Here is a 23,295-nt window from a genome sequence, read left to right as displayed (position 1 = left end):
TATATATATATATGCGCGTAGTATTGTTGTAGTATTATAAACATCCACCATTCTTTTACGATAAACTCGAACCTAAGGTATACTTTCGCTTATTATACACTATAGTCTTGGGAAGTATTTTTGGAGGAATTAAAAAAAAATGGTTTGTGGCTCAGAACATCAAAGGTAGAGCTTCATCACTCATATAATGAACCTGACATTATTAACTTTACTAAACGATAAGGAATAAAGTGGCCAGGCCAAGTTATCAGAATGTACAAAGATCGTACCGCAAAAAGAGTTTTTAATACCAGACCATTTGTCACACGACAAAGTGGCAGGCCGAATTTGAGATGGATAGATGGCCTAGAAAAAGACCTTTTGGTCTTAAAAACTAACAACTGGAAAACACTAGCAGGAAAAAGGTTAACCTGGAAAAACTCCTTGAGAAGGCCAGGGCCCACCCTAGGCTATCGAGCCATTGATGATGATGATGATTATACTCTATAACACTTTCTTTTTTAATAGACTGAACATTAAAGGAATTTTAATAAGTTTGATAATTTAATTACTAGTTGAAAAACATAGAGAGCTTTCATAAACAACGTTTAATATTTCTTTTGTTATTTACCTTTTAGCATATATTGCACTTATAGCAAATGTAAATGATCATCAATTATTATACTGATTTTTACTATGTTTATTCCAGGTGTATTTTTTGTAGAACATAAGTTATTTTCATTGGTTATTCATATGTATCTAAGAACATTTTATATTTGTTGTTCTAATAAAAATACTCGATTTATTTTTTACGTTTTATTCCGGCTAAATCATAGTAAGAACTGAATGTTTGAAAGAGTAGATAAAATTAGTAGATAAACTTTATTTCGCTTAAAAAATTATACAGTAGTGAAAAAACTCATTCTGCTGTATTTTAATAAATATTGTACAGATACAGAACTTATTATATAAATAATTCTAACAATTTTCAGAAAGAAAAGACAAATTACCCTTTTTTGTACTTTTTTATAGATATCGTATGCTAAACGATATAGTCTGATATATACAGTGTTAAAATATAGTAACTGAATTAACGAAGGAAAACTTGATTTCTTTTATAGTACCAATTCTAGCAATTCTGTTTAACTTTTAAATAGTAGTAAAATGGCAGTTTTCAAGACCATTAGTGATAAAAAAAAATCTCCAGCCTTTGTTTTAAACATATAGCAAATTTCACACAATAAATTATGGAATTTATTTTAAACTCACACCTTTATGAAAGAATTACTGCACTATTTTCTTAGCATATCGTTGCAAATTATATTTATGTAAAACTGTATTTTTACGAACATATCGAATTCATCCAAAATTATAGTGAAATATATGTCACATATCAGCATTATACTATGTATGGCAGTCAAAGTCATTATTAATTTACTTTTCTTTCAGAGGCATGGGAGAGATTTATTTCCTCATCACAGAAGCAATCATTCTGCTCATCATTTTAGCGTAGCTGAACATTCTTATGATCCAGGTAAATACTGTTACTCATTCAGTATATATTTTTTTTAATCTTTGATTTTTTTTTTAAAAAAAGGGATAGTTTTCCCAAAATTTCAATTTAACTCTGTTAAACATGCAATACTCAAAAACCTTGATCTGATGAAAATTAAACTTTTGGTACCAAGCTTAGTAACTCTTAAATCCCATGAGCACAGTTTTATAAATTTGGTATTTGTTGATTGATTTAATTATGAGCTAAAGCTTGAAGAAAAAAAAAATCGCGTGATATAAAAATGTATTGTTTGCTGCATTGAACATAGGAAACTATTTATTTATTCTTACTTATTTTCTATACAAGTAACAAATTTTCTCAATAGATGGAGCTTCTGAGAAAAATTCTAACTTACTGTTTTCAAAATAACAACTGCGTCTATCAACAGTATGGAGTAGATAGTGCAAATATAAAATTTTACTAAGTTTCTAAATTAGTAACAAATTTTGTCAATAGATAATACTACTGAGAGAAACTATAAGACATTGCTGTGAGTGCCGACAACAGATAATGCAAGAACAAAATTTTATTAAGTTTCTAAATTAGTAACATGTTTTGTCAACAGATGGCACTACCGAGGAAAACTATAAGACACTGTTATCCAAATAACCACCGTGTGCATCAATAACTTGGAGTAGATAATAGTAGGTGGTTAAAATTAAACTGACAGTACCCCAGTAGCCCATAGTTCCTGTTCTACTGAAGAATTGAGGATGAAATTTCAAATGCAAGTTATGTAGATAATGTAGTTTAAGTTTCCGTAAAAAAAATTTTTTTATATATATGTATTTACAATATTAAAGTTTTCTGCATATGCTTTATTTATTTTATTGTAAGGCATTCAGGTTTAAAGAAGACATAATAAATCTAAACAGGCTTATCTAGACTTAAACAATATGCTTTTTTTTCTTCCTTATTAACTCATACTTTTTATGATTTAAATTTTCCCTTAAAAAACACCCCCCTTATAATAACATATACGAAGTTATTTAAAATTCAGAACTATTTTAAATTTTTAATTAAATTAATAACATTTATTAATATCAAAAGAACATTTTTGTATTATCAAAGTTGTCCACGTATTCTATATTTAAAATATTAAATCAAACACTGTATAGTATGCAAATGAAGCCAAATCTGTAAATTACATTTTTACAAAATTAAAATATCCTTTATATTCTATATTTGTTTCATGGTTAGACATTAAAATTTAAAAATATCTATCTAGACAAAAACAATATACTATTTCTTCTTCTCTATTAAATCTGATCTCTTATAATTTAAATATTTCATTAAAAAAACTCAAGTTTTCCAATTACAAGAAATATATTTACCATTCCATTTCATCAATTTATTTATTTCCCTCTTATTACCGTTTGCCAGAAATTTTCCATTGTAACTTAGTTGCAAAAATGTTCATTCTTTTCTTTTACTTATATTCTCACAACTAAACTCGACTTTTCTCATAGAATATCAGAACCATAACGATAATGATTATTGGATGCCGTTACTTCAACGTAATCGATATTCGTTACCAGCTGAGACCGTAACCCTTTCGGAAACTCGCAGATGCTTTGGCACGATCTTAAGAGCTCTTAACGCCAAGTCCCTTCACAACATTTGTTAGTGATGGAATAATAATTTGTACTAGTATTGGCTAGATGTGATTTCTCTGCGGTTTTTAAATATTTAACTAGCTCCTCCTGATTTCGCCGAAGACAAGAATGCGATTTCAGTTCGCTGAATTATTTGAAGAAGTTATGTAATTTGGATATCATTGTTAAAGTTAGTTACCAAAAGAAAAACAATTATTTAAAAGTAATGAATTTTGTTTATATTATAGGAATTTAAGAATTTTATCATTTGGTTTATTATTTATTTATGATTAGGAAATATACATATTTTTAAAATTATTTTATTGTTGGAGTTAGGAGATATTTAAAGAGCTGTGAAGGTGATATGTTTAGAAATAAAAATGCTAATTTTTAATATGCATAGAAGCATCAGGAGGGTGTTTGAAAAATTTTCCATTTAAAACTTTTTTATTTCGAAAGGAGAAAAAATTAATCAATATGCTCACTTTACATGAAATATTACAATAGTCACATTGTTGATTTTGGAGATTTAATTTGAATAAACAAATGCTAAAAAAATAGCAACATTTTATTCCTCGTAGAGCTGTAATAGTAAGTAGAGTGGGAGTGGTGTTTTGATTGACCATTTCTCCTCTACCTAAACGCCGAAGTCTTTTTTTTTTAACGTGATCCCTCCTCTTCGGCTTTTAATATACACTTAAAAAATGACATTGGTCTATTAGCTTGCAACTGTATTCGCTTCATATTTTTTTCACTTCAGTTTTGTTAATAGTTCTTAAATTATCTATTTAAGCTTTATAACTATTTCAAATTTGTTATCTTTTAAATGGAGATATCAAGAGAAATAAGTCAAATAAAAAAAGTACATAATAATAAAAAAATATATAAAAATAGTCGTATTTGATACTTTAAAACGCCTAACTAATCAATCCACCCAACTCACTGAAAGTTATCTGACTTAAGACGGATATTGAATTTGACGTTATTAGTTAAATCCTTTAACTGCTGAAGCGGCCCAACTTACCGAAAGTTAGTTGACTTAAGACCGATATTGAGTTTGACGTTATTAGTTAATTTTTTTAACTAATGAAAGTTAGCTGACTTAGGACGGACATTGAGTTTTACGTTAGTAGTTAAATTTTTTGACTCTCTGAAAGTTTGCTGACTTAAGACGGATATTGAGTTTGACGTTATTAGTTAAATTTTTTAACTAATATATCGACCTAATTCATTGGAAGTTAGCTGACATAAGACGGATATTGAGTTTGACTTCATTAGTTAATTTTTTTTTATTTGATACTTATTTCGCGAGGCATTTTTCTTTTAAACAATGGTAACCTGAATTGCATTTTGGGATTGCAGAACTATTTGTACTCTAAAATGTCAAAACCTGTAAGTCTATTAGCGCCTTTTTACTAGAAAATGAAAATCTGCAGTAAAAGAAATAGCGATTCCCATTTTAATTTTAAAATGTCCCAACTCCACATCCTGAGGCAGAATTTAGGGAATCAAGTTTTGTATAATTGAAACACATAATTGGAAAATATTTCATATGTTTCAGATTTTTGATGCGGTGTGCTTTTCTCGAAACATCAGACGGTTTCCATGTAATGGGCACTCTTTATAAGAACTAATCTCTTAGAAACTACATTGGAGAACAATTTTTTGTTTCATCGCTGATTTCAAATCTGCAATCAGTTTCTCTCTCCAAGCTATGGTATTTTCTCAATAACATTTATTGTCCATTATTTACCGATATATATACCAGTTTATGAAGGTTACATATAACAGAAGGTCCTGTAATTGTCGGGACAAACTTCTAGATGAGTTATAGAACAGCAATAGAATTAAAATTGCATTGGAAACCATGCCTGGAAATGTCGTCATACGTCGCTAGAGGTGCTCTCCTATGATCTGTTTTTTCATGTGCTTCTAAGCAGGTCATAATAGGGAAGCGCCACTTACGACGAGATTTCCGGCATGGATTCCAATGCAGTTTTAATCCTGATGATGTCCCTTAACTCCCCTAAAAGTTTGTCCTCTCAACTACTGGACCCCCTTTTTATATATAGCGTTTTAAAATATGTACAGTTCCATAAAAATGGAATGAAAATTGAATTTTAAAAAAACTCTGTAACTTTAGAAGCAAAGCTAATATCAGATTAAAAAATTCTACGCCTGAATTAAGTAAAATCAAGTATTGGTATAAATCCAACAAAAAAATTGTTTCTCAGTGTTTTCTATTGGTTTTCAAGAATAATTATATCTCTATAGATTAATATTGATGTATTAACACCAAATTTCGTTGCTATTTTCAAGACTTATTTGATATTTCAGGAAAAGATCATCAACATTCACAGGATTATAAAGTACACAAAGGAGCTCATGCAATCGTCAGTATTGTTTACTTTTTCGATTTTCACTTCTTATATTCTTTTACAATCTATATCAATCATATTTATTATGTTAAAAATCATATTATGCTTAATATTGAAGTTAATTTTGTTTAAATAGTATACTTTTATGATTACTTGATAATAATTATAATTTAAACTATTGTTTTATCTGTTTCTACTATTTGACTTCGGTTTATTAAAAAACATTGCGTGTAACTCATAAAAATCAAGTATTATATTATCTCGGATAATTTTTCGAGTGCTATGATAATTTTCTATAAAGATTTATTTTGAAATGTGTTGCAAGAATTTCTTGTAATATTTTTAAAGATAGCAAATGAAAAGTCGATAATATATTCGGATTTATAATATTAATTTGAAAACCAGTGACTTTTCACAGAAGTTCTTTAAATATTTCATAAGAAATTCTTGCAATGCATTTTAAGATAATTTAAAATCAACATAATACCTGAAAAATTAACCGTGAAGAAATAAACTCGATTTTTATAAGTTTCAAACAATATTTTATTCATTACTTTTTGGTGCAGATTCATAAAAACGTTGGTGTTTTTTAAAACTTCTTGAATAGTTTGATATTATACTTTTTTCTCCCAGGATTTCTCAAAGTTTTCAAAAAAAATTGCAGCTTATTTTTTTTAAAACCAGAAACACGTTTTAACACCATCTATAAACAAAATAAACAGGTGGTTTCAAATAACTTTAAAAAAAATGATTGAATACTTGCTATTCGATAAGAAATGATAAGTGATTATGCTAAACCATGTGATTTAAAACAAATTCCATTGGATACCTACGAGTATAAGCGACGTCACACGAGTGCGTCGAACCTGATTGGCTTTGGAATCGACTATTTATGATTTACCTACGATGACGTCACTTTCAATCGGTCAAATTCAGTGGCGTAGCACGGTAACTGAACGTTGATAATTAAACTTGTAAATAATAATGAAACATTAAAAAAATGGGTGATAAACTCTTAAACATAATCGTTTAAAGTTTTATTTATTACAACGGTTAATTTTTAACTAAAGCAAAAAAATATATTATTTTTCAAACATTTCTCCCGAATGGAATAATTTAAATTTTGAAACTATTTTTTGCTGATCTGAGGCTAAAATTGCTTCTCATAGACAATGTCCACCTTGAGGAAAAAAGTATGGTCAAAACTACCTGAATGTGGTAAAATCTGCAATGTTTCTGATTCCATAGGAACCCTAAAGAGCTCACCCTTGCTAAAAAATAGGTGCTTTTGAGGGGTTTTATGTGGTTGACAGAGGTAGAAAAAAATACACCTGAGGTAAAAAATGAAGTTATGTTTCGCAAAATATAACTTCATAATTAAACCTTAATTTCAACCATTTCATTTACACCTTACAAAATCAACCTCATATCTAACTCAGCAATACTTTTATTTGAGATCGGGTAAAATTATTCGCACCTCATATATATTTATTTTTTTGAAGAGTACAAAAAATTACCCACACCTCTTAAACAACCTCCCAAAGGTGCTTGCTCTAAAGTAGATTTCAATCAACCTCTGTGAATAAAATAACTTTATACACCTTGGGAGGTTGATCTCTTAAGGTTGTTCTTGAAGTCAACTTCAAATTGAAACCGCAAAACAACCTCAAATAAATCTCATAAACACCTTAAATTTTTCTAAATTCGGTAATTTTTAGCGAAGCACTTTGTTAATGATTACGGTAAAATTAACGTAATAATTTTTTCATATGTGATAAAATTTGGTAAATGTGGTAATATTTGATAATTTTATCATGATATCTTAGAGCAGGGCATAGAAACCATTTAATCTGTTAAATTTACTATTTATTTTTGTATTTTTTTACTAAATGTGTGGTAACAATGTGGTGGCCCGGTAAACCTTTGAAATATAAATAATTACCAAGTGAATGTAAGAGATATCGTATATTTTGGTTTTATTAACAAGAGTCATGTTGCTTTTTTGTAGCCAGAACTGTCAATAAAAAACAGTAAGATAGTTTTTCAAGAATTTTTTTCTCTATGCAAATTTCAATGCCAACAGTTCTGGAGTTATAAGAAATTAAAAATAACGTTCGAGGACGAGGACAAGCAAACTGAGTGAACACAAAAGTTGAAAAGAATGAATGTCTGTGAAAGATAACAATAGTTCAAATGTCTATAAAAATATTAATAAATTTCACATCTGACATTAAATAGCAGACATAATTATATGTTTAGTTAATAATATTGTTACATGAAACAAAATAAACTAATGGTAAATAGATTAATATACATTTCTCTCTGTATTAAGTAAAAATTAAAAAAAATTAGAAACTTTTGAATTATGTTGATTAATAATATGCTTTTAATGATTTAATTCCCTAATCATCACTATGAATAAAAAATTTCTTTTAGAATAATAACAATCGAAATTAATTTCGCTATTTTAATTGGCAAATCACATAAAACATTTGTTTTCTTTAGAGATCATTAAATTGTCATTTCAATTTTTTGAAATATTTCATAGTTGCTTGTTTCGTTATTCTGTTAATGGAAAATTTAAGCTAAAATTATTGTTTTAGAATTCAGAAATAATAAACAACAGTAGACAAATTTTGTCTCGGCATCTAACAAATAAATAATTTATTAAATAAAATACAACAAGAATATTAATAAAAATTTATTTTAAATAGTATATATCGTAATAGGGTAGAAAATTTTGAAAATCATAGAAATGAACTTTAATTTTGATTTTAGAAATATTTTTTTTTTTTTTTTGCGTCTCCTGTTGTAAGCAAAATGAGAAAGAGAACACCTTAATAACTCTTGATCTAACGATTGTAATTTTATATGATCATGGTTTGGTTTGGTTGTTTGGGTTTTTGGCACAAGAGCCAGTCCTGGCTATATCGTGTCTCCAACTAGGTAGATATTTTACAGCTAGGTTCACAATTCTGTTTTGGTTTGAAAACTAGATAGATGTATAAATGCCAATATCCTTAAGGTACGAGAAAATGTTAGAGTGAGGATCATCTTCAATTAGTGAGAACAATGACGGATGGAGGGTACCAAAATGACGCAATCTCTGGCTTTTAAAATACTGCATTCGATCAAAATATATGTAACAGTTAAATGTTCTTTACAATTTGTGCATTCTGGTTCTGGTTCGTTTAGAAAAAGATGTTTATGAGTTAATTCGTGTGTGGCCAATACGCAAGCGGTTTAAAAGCACTTCAAGTTTTCGACTGATGTTTAACTGTTTATAAGGCTGTATGTAAGTTTTAATGGCGTGTAGTTTGTTATTAGTTTCATTCTTCCATCAGTTTTGCCATTGTGATTCGAGAATATTTTGAATTGATTTTTTACATCAGAATAAGTCAGCTGATTGTTCGATAGATTGTTTGTTGATTTTGCTATTGAGTAAGCAACCTCGTTTCCTGTTATGTTTGTATGACCTGGTATCCAGCAAAAAGTTACTTTTCATGATTCATGGATCATGATTCATGGGATCATGGGATATGATCATGATTCATGGGATTAACCTGAAATATGCTAATGAACTAGTGCAGATGATGTTTTGAACTACGAAATCAGACGTAATTCTTGACCCTCAAAATGCTTGCGGTAATCGTCATTTGGAAAATTATTGTAAGTTGGAAAAAAAATATATGTTTGTTTAGAGAAAGCAAATTTTCGTTCAGATTTCTTAATTTATTAAACTATCGTCTGTAATTAATAAACACATTTAAAGTTACGCTCATAAGTCATAAATATTAGGTCCTAGTACGTGGAAATCTCGTAACTAGTTAAAAAGTTATTAAGTGGTAGTCTTTATTTTGCTCGCTATGCATGTAATTCGATTTCAGTTCATTAGTATCGACAATTAGTGCAGACTTAAATTAAAACATATTAATAATTGCACACAATTAAGCAATTAAAATCCTTTTTTTCAAATGTTTGATCATAAACAACTTTGCATAGAGATCTCTGAAATGTATAGTGTGATAAGATCACTGTATATTCTTCTTTTTTATGAAATTTCATGAAATTTTTAAATTTTTTTTTATGTTAACATCAATTTTTAAAAGCTTTTCTAGTAGTATATAGCCAAATGCTATTTTTAAGGAAAAAATTATGCGAAAGTTTTAATTAATATCCTCAGGCTATTATTTCCAGCACTTAGTAATTAGCATATATATTTTAAATTTATATGTTTATTACTATTATATATTTTTTATTTATTTTATTACTTTAATAAATATTTTAAAATATTTAATTTTACTGCATTAAATAAATTGAACCGGATAAACTTAAAGGATACAGAGCTCGAAAAGGAGGTGACTCAATTTTGTGTTTCCGTGATTGCTGGTTGATTCAAAAACTTCTCTGGACTCGGCTGATGTAAAATATTCTCAAATGGTCATGATCATGGTTAAGATCATGGGTTAAAATACATTTGCCCTAATAGGGAGAGATTTTCATGGTTTCTATTACTCGTGGCGGGTTAGCTCCATCAAAAGTTTCTCCCCGGAAGTGAATCTAACCCAATGCTTAATCCAGGTTTTCCTGATTAGGCATGGGATGAATTCACACAAACCGTGGGAAGTTTTCGAAGTTTTATTCTTCAAACACGCATTTGCGGATTAGTTATATTAAAAGTTCTTCCCTAGATGTGTTAGTCTGTACAAGTTCTTAATCCAGATTTTCTTGATTAAACATCAAGTGGATTTACGAAAACCGTTAGAGGTCGGACTTGCTGAAATCGTTAGTTTAATCAAAAAGTACTTTCTGGGGAGCGAGTCTGCCCGGATGATTAATTTTAGGAGTTGGTTATGATAGGAGTTTATAATCCTATGGAGTTGGTTATGATAATCTAAAAGGGGTCGGCTATGAAACACTAATTATTAAATAAATGCAAAAAAAAAAAATATTTAATTAATATTTACAAAGTAAGAGTGTAAAAAAGTATTTAATTACATATATACAAAATAAAAATGCAAAAAAAAAATTTATTAAATATATACGAAGAAAGAATTTCAAAAAACCGATAATAAAATATATATGGAGTAAAAATAAAATTAAAAATTCAACATAAATATGAAGTGAAAATGTTAAAAAAATTTAAATAAATATTTACAAATTAAGAATGTAAAAGAAATACTCAATTAATATTTATAAAGTAAGAATGTAAAAACAATATTTAATTAAATCTATACAAAGTAAGGATATAGAAAAGTATTTAATTAAATATATACAAAGTAAGAATATAAAAAAGCATTTAATTAAATATATACAAAGTAAGAACGTAAAAAAATAATTAAATACATGCGAAATTAAAATTTAAAATAAATATTTAATTAAATATGTACAAAGTAGAAATATGAAAAAAAATCCTTTTTTTCAGACGCATTTTTTCAATCCAAAAGAGGCTGAAAAAGATTTAATACCAAGAATAGAGCTTTTACGTGGTGAAAAGGGAGACACGGGTCCACCAGGTCCCCCAGGACCTGTAGGTCCCAGAGGCGAAAAGGTAAACAATTTTTGCTATTTTGTACAAAATATTATACCGTTTTACTATTTTCCTCATCACGTAAAATGTTTTGAATGTTTCAGGGCGATTGTTCCTTTTTTGGGAATCCTCGTTGGAAGAGGAAAGACAGGAGAGATGAATGGATTTTTCCAGATATTGGATCTGGAGAAGGGCCGGTAAGAATATATATATATGTGTTTAAAGCTGTATTTATACTTTTTCTAAATTCTCTTACCATAAAATAAAATCAAATGTTTAGTTATGTTGGAAACATAAAACTTTTTATTTATTTTATTCAGAACAGTGTTTCGACGATTCAGCAATCCTTGAGCAGTATTTCGTTAATTTTGAGAATCATTTCATCAGGAAATCACGTGGCTTAAGACGATATGCAAGCTCTTAAATGCATGACAAAAATATTTCCGCAACTCGAAGCTTCATCGTAGTACATTGTTGTAGAGGATTAACTAGAATGACGAAACTAGAATAAAGACTATACTATCAGAAATAAAGTGACGAATTAAGGTGATCAAGGAGTCGGTTTCGTACCAGGAAGATCCAAAATTCGAATCCCGCTTCGGGCATGGTTGTAATTTATATCTATGTTCTTGTTGTGTTGTTCCACCTATATGGTGCCCCGTTAAAGTGATTATTCTAAAGAAAAACATTAAGCTCAGAGATTTAAAAAAAAAATAGAATGACGAAATATTTCTTACAATTGTGTCGAAATTAGTTTGCTTGAAAAAGTGACGATAGTCATTTCGTCATTTTGACGGAATTTTTACTCGGATCATATGCCAGGATCATATATTTTTACTCGGATTCGTCAAAAATGAAGAAAATTTCGTGATATTATAAATCTTTTGCTATATTTCCAGTCTTTCGTAATAGCTTGACTCCTATTTTATTTCCACCAAATCCAAGGAATATTGTATTAATATGAAATAGTTGTAAATTCCAAATTATATACTTCTATTTCTTTCATGTACGATTAAAGTAAAAGACACTACATTACATTTTGTATTTGTATATTAAAACATAACCTATGAAGAAAAAGTAAGTAAAATATTTGTACAAAATATTTAAATTGTGCAAAACCATTATAAGTAAAGAACCGCTAGCATCCATCTCAGACACGTAAAAGGACATGTAAACAAGTCTATTATCACAAAAATATTGCTTACTGAATATTAATGAACTTGGAAATTATTACAAACGATGCATTAAATTTATTCGCACATTTTTTTAATTTACTCTGTAGCTGTGCTAAATAAATAAGGTTTTGAAATTTATAAGTAAAAAGATAATTTTTTAATAATTCATTTATTAACTTAGATTAAACAATAACTTCAATGATTTTTTATGTTTTTTTTCAATAGTTCAAATTGAACTCAAGCGCAAAGCATTCAAATGAAGTTAATTAAGATTTAGTAATTAGTATAAATGAAGTAATTAGTGTTAATTAGGTTAAGTTAGTTATGATAAGTAACTATTTAAATAATTATCATAACATTAATATTTTCGTTTACATAAATATAAATATTTATCTAAGTAATTTTCACGTGATTCAAAGTTAACAAGACCTAACTTTTAACTAACCAGAGTCGGAGTTGAGCAAAATTTGTCAATTCCCTCTCCGGATTTAAATTTTTAAATTCCACCGAGTCGATTAATTTTAATTTTGATATTTCGCTATCAACTAACTTTTTTTTAATTCATTATATCCATATTTACCGGAACATGTTACGGAACAAAAGATCTGATACATCGTAATTTTTACACTAACAAATACAATAAAATCTCTGCATCACTCTTATTCAATATATATTGCAGTAAAAATTCATCCATAATATTCTACGAAAAAATGGATTTTACAGATAATGCACCCAAAGTGTCCGGTACCGCAGTTTGATCCGGAATTTTTTAACAGTGCATTGAATTAATGAAATAGAAGCGTTACCCTGCCTTGTTTTGCTTTAAGCTGGTTTCGTTTTTAATATACCTATAATAAACAGCCGGAATGTTTGTTTGAATTAATTAAAAAGAAATATGTTAATTTATTCTTTTGAAGAATTTTTTTTCTTTCATTTTACTTTTTTCATCGAAAAATAAAATTGCGGAGTAACTTTATAAAATTAATGTATAATATAATTTATATATATTATAAAATAATATATTATTTCAATAAAGTGCTAATTTTGTATATTTCTTTTTCAAAATGAAATTTCTGACTTTGCTGTTATGTATGCATGCAATGATGTGTGATAAGGGCTTATACCTTATTTCAATTGTGGGGGGAAGGGGAAAATTGCAGACCTTTTTTGAAGCAGTTCAATGCTAATCCTCAGCCTTTGAAAATGAACAATTTTCAAATATTAAGGCAATACAAGAAGAATTTGGTAACTAATATAACTTAGGTAAACTGATATAACTTACTAATTTTAGAAAACTAACTACCCTATCAGAAAATTGGTATCTTCCGTGGTACTCAGAGATGAGCCTTTTTCAATAAAGTGATAGATTAAGATGCATCATTTTCAATAGATTGATAGATTGAGAGGAACCTTTTTTCAATAGAATGAGAGATTGAAATGAGCTTTTTTCGAATATATTTATAGATTCAGATGAACTATTTTTCGCTTGTTAATCATATTAGTCTATTATATCATTATAAGTTTTCGCCTAGTTTAAGAAAGATTCAACGGCAAGATAATATGACACCATATTTGTTTTTCAGTGAAATTGAATGATATTATATGTAATTCAGTAAGATAAAATAAAATTTAAAAAATTTCAAGTTTCTAATATTTTGATATTTTTAATCACTTTTGACGTTTTACTTTCCATTGCTTTAAGGCTACAGATTTTAGTGTGCCTTGGGAAACTGAAGAAAATGATAAATGTCACTGTAACATATCAGCTCTAGATCTTCCACCAGGACCACCAGGGCAGGAGGGCAGAGATGGAATACCTGGTATACCAGGTCATCCAGTAAGTTATTCAATCTTTCTCAATAGTTTTTTTTATAGAAAAGTCATGAGATTTTATTTTTAATAAATATTCAATATGAGTAAAGAGTCTTATAGTTTTTCCCCAAAACTCAAAATATAAGTCCCCCTTTTCTTGCCAATGATCATTTTATGATATTTAATTTTTTTTGTAATCCTTTATAATAAAATTGAATTTTCAATTAGTTAGGGGATCGATTTTAATTAAAAATTAAATAGTTGCAATTAAAATTAAATAGAATGCATCATTATTATTAAAAACTTGAATATTCCATTATATTCTACTATTGCTTCATTTTTCTTAAAAGTTTCTAATTAATATCGAAGTATTTTAAGTTAACTAAAAGTTTATTAATTAAAAGTGTTAAAACATATATGTTTTTATACCTGTGATTAATTAATTTATGAAATACCTTTTTTAAAGATTTAAACTCTAGTAAAAGTAATTGTTATGAATGCAAAGTAAAGTAAGACGAATAAACTATTAATGATATATCTGATATTTTAATACTCTTTTAAAACTTTTCTTATAGTACTTTTTCTGTAAATTCTAAATTAAATAAAATTAATTTAAATTGAATATTGCAGGGAATGACTGGTCCTCAAGGCGAAATAGGTCTTCCAGGACTACCAGGACCTAAAGGAGAAAAGGTAAGGAACCTTTAACTGTAATAATATTAAATTTTCTTAATCAAGGCATGAAATTTCCACTCTCCAACTCGCCATTGGTAACCGAATATTTAAGGCTCGGGATAAGTTTTGTTTTTTGCAGAATGTTCTCTTTAAAATCAAACTACGGGGGCCGGTACAGCCTGGTTGGTAGGGCACTGGGTCCATGTCAAGAGGTCGTCTGTTCGATCCCCGCCAGCCGAAGACTCCCCAGGAAGTAAATGATGACTGATGCACGTTAAATCTGTTGAGTCACAAAGTCCTCCATGTTCCTCATAACAAATCATACCTCTGGGAGTGCTGATCTAGGAGTTTCCGTGTCTTCTGGATTGGTTCAAAATTTAAAGGCTACGGAGTTGAACATTAATAGTCGTAAACCCAAAATTGAGTCAGTGTTCAACGATGGTTTGAAAAAAAAATCAACCATCATTTGATTTTTTTTTCAAACCATCGAGTAGTGGTGGATCAGAGGATAAACCGGGTTCGAACCTCGGCAACGGCAGTTCGATACGAATTCCGAGTTCGATTTGCACCGACCACTGTACTGACGGAAAATATCCTAAGTGGTAGACGGATCATGGATTAGAATCCCCTTGTCAGCAGGTTAATCGTGGGAGGTTCTCGTGGTATTCCTCTCCATGTAACGCAAATGCGGTTTAGTTCTATCAAAAAGTCCTCCACGAAGGCAAATTTCTCCCAATACTTGATCCATGAGTTTCCTTGTCTTCTCGATTGGGTTCAAAATTACAAGGCTACCGAGCTGAACATTAGTAGTCGCAGACCTAATATTAGGTCGATTGTAAAGTAAAATCGGTCTGTTAAAAATATCAAGGGGCAACTTCGGCAAACCTTCGGCATGAATACGCTCAAAGAAATTCCCATAAATAGATCACCCTTAAAATTTTTTAACCCGTTCAAATGGTATTATAGCGCCGAAAGATAGAAGTGTTAAAAATATGGGAACATTTCTGATATTTTTTTTGTGACTTACATTGGAATGATTGAAACTTATTTCAAATAAATGTTCTTATTTTATTTTTGCAATAAATATGTCTCTACATCATTTTATTGTTTCGATCACCAAAAAGTTTACATTTGCTTATGTTTCAGGTTCTCAATATTTAAAATTGACCATATTTTTGTCAAATTGACCATGTGTTTTGAAATATTTCACAATAAGATTCCAAAAGAAAATGTAAAATTTATTTTTAGCAAATATATATTTGAGAGACTTTAAATATGTAGTCAATAAGATTTTGTATATTGAAAATATGTTGTATTGTATAATATATTGCTAGATTTTTCCAAAAAATATTTTTTTTCTCAACTATTAACATTTGATCATTTCTATAAAACAAAAAAACGACGCACAATTTATAAACTTTACGGTTGATTTTTATTTTTTATTTTGATTTTTAATGACTTAGTTTTATTAAAAAATGACTTAAAATTATAATGAAAGAAATGAAATTAACTATTTTAATTAAAGTCTCAAAATCAGTTTAATTCATTTAATTTAAGTATGGATTTTCATTTTATTCGTCGGTTTTAATGGATTTTTTTAAAAATTTATTTCAATTGAAATAGTTTATCCAGTTTTTATTCATAATATATTCAGCATCAATCTTTTTATTTAACACACAACCTTATAGCTCCAATCAATACAAAATAAAAATGATTTTAAACATTTTTAAATTTAATAAGAATGAATTCTTTTTAACAGGGAGCTTCAGGGACTGAAGGGCCACCTGGTACCATGGGACTGAAAGGTGAACCTGGTCTTGACGGTATTCCAGGAGCTCCAGGTCCTAGAGGATTACCTGGACCCCCAGGGCCACCTGCATCTGCAACTTCACATAGGGGTAGTATTTTCGATGTAAGTTAAATTTAAAATGAAATAAACTTACAATGTTAAATTCCCAGATTTTATTTTGCAAAAATATATTTTTAAGTGTAATAATATATATATTTTTGTGATACTAAATGTATGTAATAAATATTTGTGAAAATAGATGTGTTTTTAATTTGAATTAGATTTTATTGCTTGTTTTATTAACTATTGAATTCTTACCTGATTATTTTAATACTTTATCACTTTGTTTTGAAATATTATCAACGTATGTATTTTGTTAGTTTTTAAAAGACAAAGAAGATTTTATTTTCATCTTTATAACTATGAAGTGTTACACATGTACATACAATAACATAAATGTAAATATTTATTGCTTAAATTTAACATATATTATTTTTTTGAACTCACAAAATAATTTTTAAAAAAAAATGGAAATATGTTTTAAATTTGATGCAGACATATGTGTAATAGTTATTTTAACATTTTAGTAACCTAAAAAATAAGGTTTTATTCATGATCTGCTCACAGTCGATAAGTTTATGAGCTATGATGCGTTTTAATTGTCTCAATTTTTAAAATAAAATAATTGAAAGAAAATTGATAATTCGTAGTAAGAAGAGAAATTTCTGATCAGTCACTAACAGCTTTAGTCAAAACAAAAATCCGAAAAAGTAAATCAAATTTTTCATGCTATTAAATTAACTTGACTGATTAACATTCTCTTATCATGACTAATTAACATGACTGATTAACTGATTAACATTCACATATCATTAGCTTGATGACACTTTTGGAGGAGGAGTATATGGTACACCAGGAGATGGACCTTTCACCTCTTATCTAGGACGACCAGGCCCTCAAGGAATACCAGGATCACCTGGCGTACCAGGACCTAGAGGAGAAAGAGGTTTTCCAGGACAAAAAGGAGATAAAGGAGAAATAGGACTACGGGGCTACAAAGGTGAACGAGTAAGTTGTTATGTCGAAATCATTTTATTGAAGTGCCCCATGTTATAACTTATTTACGAATATTTTATACATAACATTTACATTTAAATATTTATTTTAAGAAATAATTTTTAAATAAAGTTTGAGTTTAATAATATCTCTTTTCATAATTAATTTTAATCACACAATCGCGTATCCGTCATGGTTGTATTATTTTATCTGTTTTCCGATAACAAATGAAAACTTATTTCAGATGAATATCTATCGCGGCAATACGCTAGATCAGTACTTACGTATTCAAAAATTCGGTTTATTTGAATTTCAATTTCATGCATTATTTTTCCATTATCAATTATTTCCTACTTTCTACACTATAAAAATATACTATATAAAAATGTCCTTAAAATTCAGGGGCAACTACCCTCAATAGCAGAAAAAAGACGAAATCTCTTAATTTAACGGAAATGTACTTTTTTTAAAAAGACCGTTTCATGTTATTTGCACCGTAAACTTAATTTACTGTGAAATAACAGACGAAGTCCGTAAGTTCTCACTGAGCGAATCCTTCAGAGAGGGGTAATCCGCAACTAATTTAAATTCGAATCTTTATATTTAAATTCAAATTTTATTAATTCAGTTTTATTTAATTCAACTCAAATTTTAAGCATTTTTATTCCTTGATTCAAATTTTATTTTTAATTTTCTTGTGTTTTATGATATTTGTGAACACAAAAACAATAGTGATTATATATACTTATAATCTATAAAAATGACAAAAACTGAACTCTTGCGAGTCATGGCAGGCAATACTACCAGTCGCTGCCTGTATTTTTTCAAGGAAAGTTTTTACCCTTTCTTTTACTTTTGGCTCCTGTATTACACTGTGATAACCAACATCCTTACTCAAAAAAGTCGTATTTTACTCGTGTGCAGAAAATCTTTTGGAAATTACTTAGAAGCTCTTCTCTGAAATCAAACACGTGATTTATTGAGATACAATTCGGTGCTTGTAACTCGAGAAGAAGAGAAGTGTGTATATGCCTAACCATGTGACTTAAATCCAACTTAATTGGATACCTGTAAGTGACGACACGCGTGTGTGTCGAGCTTGATTGGCTTCTGAACTGACAAATGCACCTCACAAATGATTACCTCACTTGGTGTCTAGTTAGGCTCTTATAAGTTTCATAAGTGATAAGATTACCATAAGTTTAGAGTAAGATACGGTTTGAATACAAAATTTTGCATTTAAAGATAAAGCTTGAAAAAAAAAATTTTTGATTGCTCTTATCCACAGTTTTTTTTATTTATTTATTTCTGTAAAATGACTTGTCTCAGACATCTTGAACTAAATTAAGAGCAAGTAAATCGGTTAAATCTTTACCTTAAAGTTAATGATACAGTAATAATATTTGCCATACCGTGTTTCTCATCTTGAATTACAATTATAATTGCACATTAAGTGATTTTTAGAAACGCTTAAACACGAACGTAACATGAATTTATTTCTACAAAATAAGGATTGATGTTGTTTATAATTACTGAAGTCTAATAAAAGTTTTAAGCTGAGTTCGTTATTAAATAATTTATTAAAAGTATTGATTCATAAAAAATAATATAAATTCTAACAGATGCATGAATCTGAATGTAAAATAGTTTAAATTTTCGCAATAGCTCGTTATTAAATAATTCATTAAAAGTATTGATTCTTAAATAGTAACTTAAGTTCTAGCCGATGCATGAATCGAAATATAGAATAGTTTAAATTTTTGCCCTAGTTCATTATTAAATAATTTTTTAAAAATATTGATTAAATAATAACTTAAGTTCTAACCAATGCATGAATCTGAATAAAAAATAGTTTAAGTGTTTGCAATAGTTCGTTATTAAATAATTTATTAAATATATTGATTCTTAAATAATAACTTAAGTTCTAACCAAAGCATGAATTTGAATATAGAATAGTTTAAATTTTCAGAACGATATTTTTTTTGAACTTTAATGTTTAGGGTAGCACAGGAGAAAAGGGTTCCAAAGGTGAACACGGTATTCAAGGTGCTCGGGGTTTAGCTGGTATACCCGGACATGATGGACTTAAAGGATCGAAAGTAAGTTTTGTTTTTTAATCAATTTTGATCCAGTTTTTTGCTTCTAATTTCTTAAAAATAATTTTTAAGAATTCCGGAAACAAAAATCAAAAGTTGAAATCAGCCGTACTTTTGTTTAATTATTGAGAAAAACAGCTGAATTGTTTATTTACGTTCATAATTATTATTATTTTTGCATTAAAATATTACAAAAATTACCTTTAATCGGATAAAATTAGAGTTCCCTAAATAATTATTTGTGCACATTAATGTATAATTATTTAGAGTCTCTATTATGAAGTTATAGTGAAGCACTATCATATAAAAGTACCTGGTTTAACGAGCCCCTATTTACCGAACCCTGGTTTAACGAAACCCTATTTACCGAATTTCACAATTTAAAGAATTTTATGAAGTTAATGAAGTAGCTTTATAGGAAACAATGAATGGTGATTCTGACACAGAAGTCGATTATAAGGAATCCCCAGTGAAAACTGTTACTTTTTCTGATGATTTGCATGGTTTGGAAACAGTGAAAACTTACCTAATACAGCAAGATGTAAATGTAGGAGTATTTTTTTCTTATCATGATGTCGAAAAAAAACTTTTTAAAGTAAGAAATCAAGGAACTAAGCAAACCTTACTCACGAAATGCTTCAAAATTTCAAATTCATCAGCGTGTAATCATTGGCCGTATTTTAAGTTCCTGAATAAAAGGTGAAAGATATCTATTTATTTTGTGTTTTTGCTTATTAGATATGTTCGAATATTCTATAAGATTAGTCAATTTTTTTTTCGGTCTCGATATCACAAACTATCCTCGATATAGCGAATAATATTTTTGGTTCTTATGAATTCTTTAAATCGGAGTCCGACTGTATAATGTAAATTTTTCAAAAGCTATGTTATTTTTACATAGATAGAGGGATAGATAGAGAGATAGATAGAGAGATAGATAGAGAAATAGATAGAGAGAGAGAGAGAGCTAAATAGAGAGATAGATAGATAGAGATAGAAAGATAGAGACATACATAGATAGAAAATGAGATGGGAGTTTTAAAGACAATTATTGAGAAATGTCTTGCTCAATTTGTAAAAAGTGAAAAACGAAAGAATATTTCAACTAGTTACGTTATAAATGTTCCTTTATTTAGATAGATTCTCTTTTACTTTATTGTTCTTTTCTTTGAAAGTCCACTCTTTGAATTTAAATTAGACTATGCCTAAAATACCATCTTACTATCTTATTAGATTCATGAATAATATTTCATTTTAAATATAATTCCTCTTTCAACAATTATTTGTTTTAAATGCCGCAGGTCAAATTAAGCCATTCAAATCTCAATGATAATTAATTATTTAATTAATTAAATAATTTTGCAATTTTAAGAACCAAACACTAATATGAGTTTCGATTACAATATAAGGTAAAAATGCTTATCAGTTCAAAAATTAGAAAAAAATGCTTATTTTTATTGAATTCTGTTTACACCATAATTTGTCCATTCAACTTGCAATAGTTTTTCTACGTTTCCCTTTCATTTATTCAAAATATATTTCTTTTTTCAAAACTTTCATTACATAACAATTAAGCAATTCAAATTTTTTAAAANATAGATAGATAGATAGATAGAGATAGAAAGATAGAGACATAGATGGAAAATGAGATGGGAGTTTTAAAGAGTTCTTGCTCAATTTGTAGAAAGAGAAAAAAGAAGAATATTTCAACTAGTTACGTTATAAATCTTCCCTTATTTAGTTAGATTCTCTTTTACTTTAATGTTGCTTTCTTTGAAAGTCCACTATAAATTCGACTATGCCTAAAATAGTGCTGAAAAATTATAATCTTATTAGATTCATGAACAATATTTCATTTTAAGTATAATTCCTCTTTCAACAATTATTTGTTTTAAATGCCGCAGGTCAAATTAAGCCATTCAAATCTCAATGATAATTAATTATTTAATTAATTAAATAATTTTGCAATTTTAAGAGCCAAACACACTTAGCCAACTTATGAGTTTCAATTACAATATAAGGTAAAAATGCTTATCAGTTTAAAACTTAGAAAAAAATGCTTATTTTTATTGAATTCTGTTTATACAATAATTTGTCCATTCAACTTGCAATAATTTTTCTACATTTCCCTTTCATTTATTCAAAATATATTTCTTTGCTCAAAACTTTCATAACATGACAATTAAACAATTCAAATTTTTTAAAAGTCTGAATGTTTTATCGATTTAAAAGAAAAATAATTATCAGATTTTAGGAAATTAAAACTGTATAAATGTAATCAATATATAGTTTTTTTAAACACTGAAAATTTCATATCTTTGAAGAAAAAATTAAGTATCAGAATTTAAAAAATCAAAATGTATAAATCTAATCGATATATCAATATAGAAATTCTTTTAAAACACTGAAGGTTTTATCTGTTTGAAAGAAGAAAAATTTTAAGTTTCAAGAAAATAAAATTGTATAAAACTGATAGACATATCAATATAAAAAAATTTTTAAAACGCTGGAAGTTTAATCTTTTTGAAAGAAAAATATTTATCAGATTTCAGGAAATTAAAATTGTATAAATTTAATCAATACACCAATATAGAAATTTTTTTTAAAACACTAAAAGTTTTATGTATTTTATAGAAAAATAATTATCAAATTATTAAGGAAAATAAAATTGCACAAGTCTAATCGGGTATATCAATATAATTTCTTTTAAAAAAAAGCACTGAAAGTTGTAGCTATTTGATAGAAAAATAATTATCATATTTTAGGAAATTAAAATTGCATAAATAATCAATATATCAATGTAGAAATTTATGAACAATGTTGCATCAAGAAAATATATTCATAGCCATATATTCATAGCAGTAATTCATAGCAATATTTTTTAAAATTCAATTATTTGTATTCTATTATTAGAATTCCAAATTATCAAAAAATAAAAAAAACAATAAATTCAAAACCTGTATATAGAAATGTTTTCTTTAATAGACAGTGAAAAATCTCCGAAGGAAACCTTTCACCACAGTCTAAGTGAAAGAAAATAAATATCTAAATAAACAAAATTTAGATAACCAAACAATATGGAATTTTTTCCAAAAATAGTATTATTTATGTTTAAAAGATCTGAAACTAGATTCAATAGGAACATAGATTGCCAGATTAAGGAGAAAAAGGTAGGTTTAAAAGATAAGAAGTAAATCCTTTAGAATAAAAAGAAAAACTTAATGCTCTGAGCGCAAGTCAAATCAAAAGTATTCAGACGGTTATAAGTATAATTCTTATTTAGAAAATAATATTTTACAGGGAGAAATAGGACCACCAGGAATAGGACTACCAGGACCCAAGGGACCTCCTGGTCCACCAGGACCAATTAGTTACCTTGGAGCAAGCAAAGGCAATCCTCTAGGAGGAGAAGATACAACTGTGATAGTTACAAAAGTATGTTTAACAAACTCAAACAAAGAGGGTATTAAGAAAATGCTTTACCGACTTCTGGCAACTTTTCTTTTAATACTTATTCCCTCCAGTTTAAGATGGTTATTAATTTTGAAATAATATTTTTAAAAACTTTTATTTTTTACTTTTTTGTCAAATTCTGATGTATAATCTAATAGTAAATTGCATGAAAATTAGAAAAAAAGATCTCTGATGTTCCTAA

The 23,295-nt window shown here is 28.0% G+C and overlaps 1 protein-coding gene across 1 annotated transcript in view; it reads left to right on the top strand.

Annotated features, from left to right (window-relative positions):
- The window catches only part of LOC107444016 (collagen alpha-1(XVIII) chain-like), a 118,711-nt gene that overhangs the window by 44,616 nt on the left and 50,800 nt on the right, over window positions 1–23,295 (top strand). Inside the window, exons 2-11 of the mRNA XM_071183185.1 lie at window positions 1,429–1,513; window positions 5,467–5,522; window positions 10,933–11,058; window positions 11,142–11,234; window positions 13,915–14,049; window positions 14,655–14,717; window positions 16,459–16,611; window positions 17,365–17,556; window positions 19,545–19,643; window positions 22,941–23,075. Of these exons, the coding sequence (XP_071039286.1) occupies window positions 1,429–1,513; window positions 5,467–5,522; window positions 10,933–11,058; window positions 11,142–11,234; window positions 13,915–14,049; window positions 14,655–14,717; window positions 16,459–16,611; window positions 17,365–17,556; window positions 19,545–19,643; window positions 22,941–23,075 (1,137 nt within the window). The remainder of the gene's footprint in view (window positions 1–1,428; window positions 1,514–5,466; window positions 5,523–10,932; window positions 11,059–11,141; window positions 11,235–13,914; window positions 14,050–14,654; window positions 14,718–16,458; window positions 16,612–17,364; window positions 17,557–19,544; window positions 19,644–22,940; window positions 23,076–23,295) is intronic.

Source organism: Parasteatoda tepidariorum, chromosome 7, assembly GCF_043381705.1.
Source record: "Parasteatoda tepidariorum isolate YZ-2023 chromosome 7, CAS_Ptep_4.0, whole genome shotgun sequence".
Lineage (NCBI taxonomy): Eukaryota > Metazoa > Arthropoda > Arachnida > Araneae > Theridiidae > Parasteatoda > Parasteatoda tepidariorum.
Note: the sequence above shows the minus strand (reverse complement) of the source record. Positions and strands in the feature narration are given on the sequence as shown.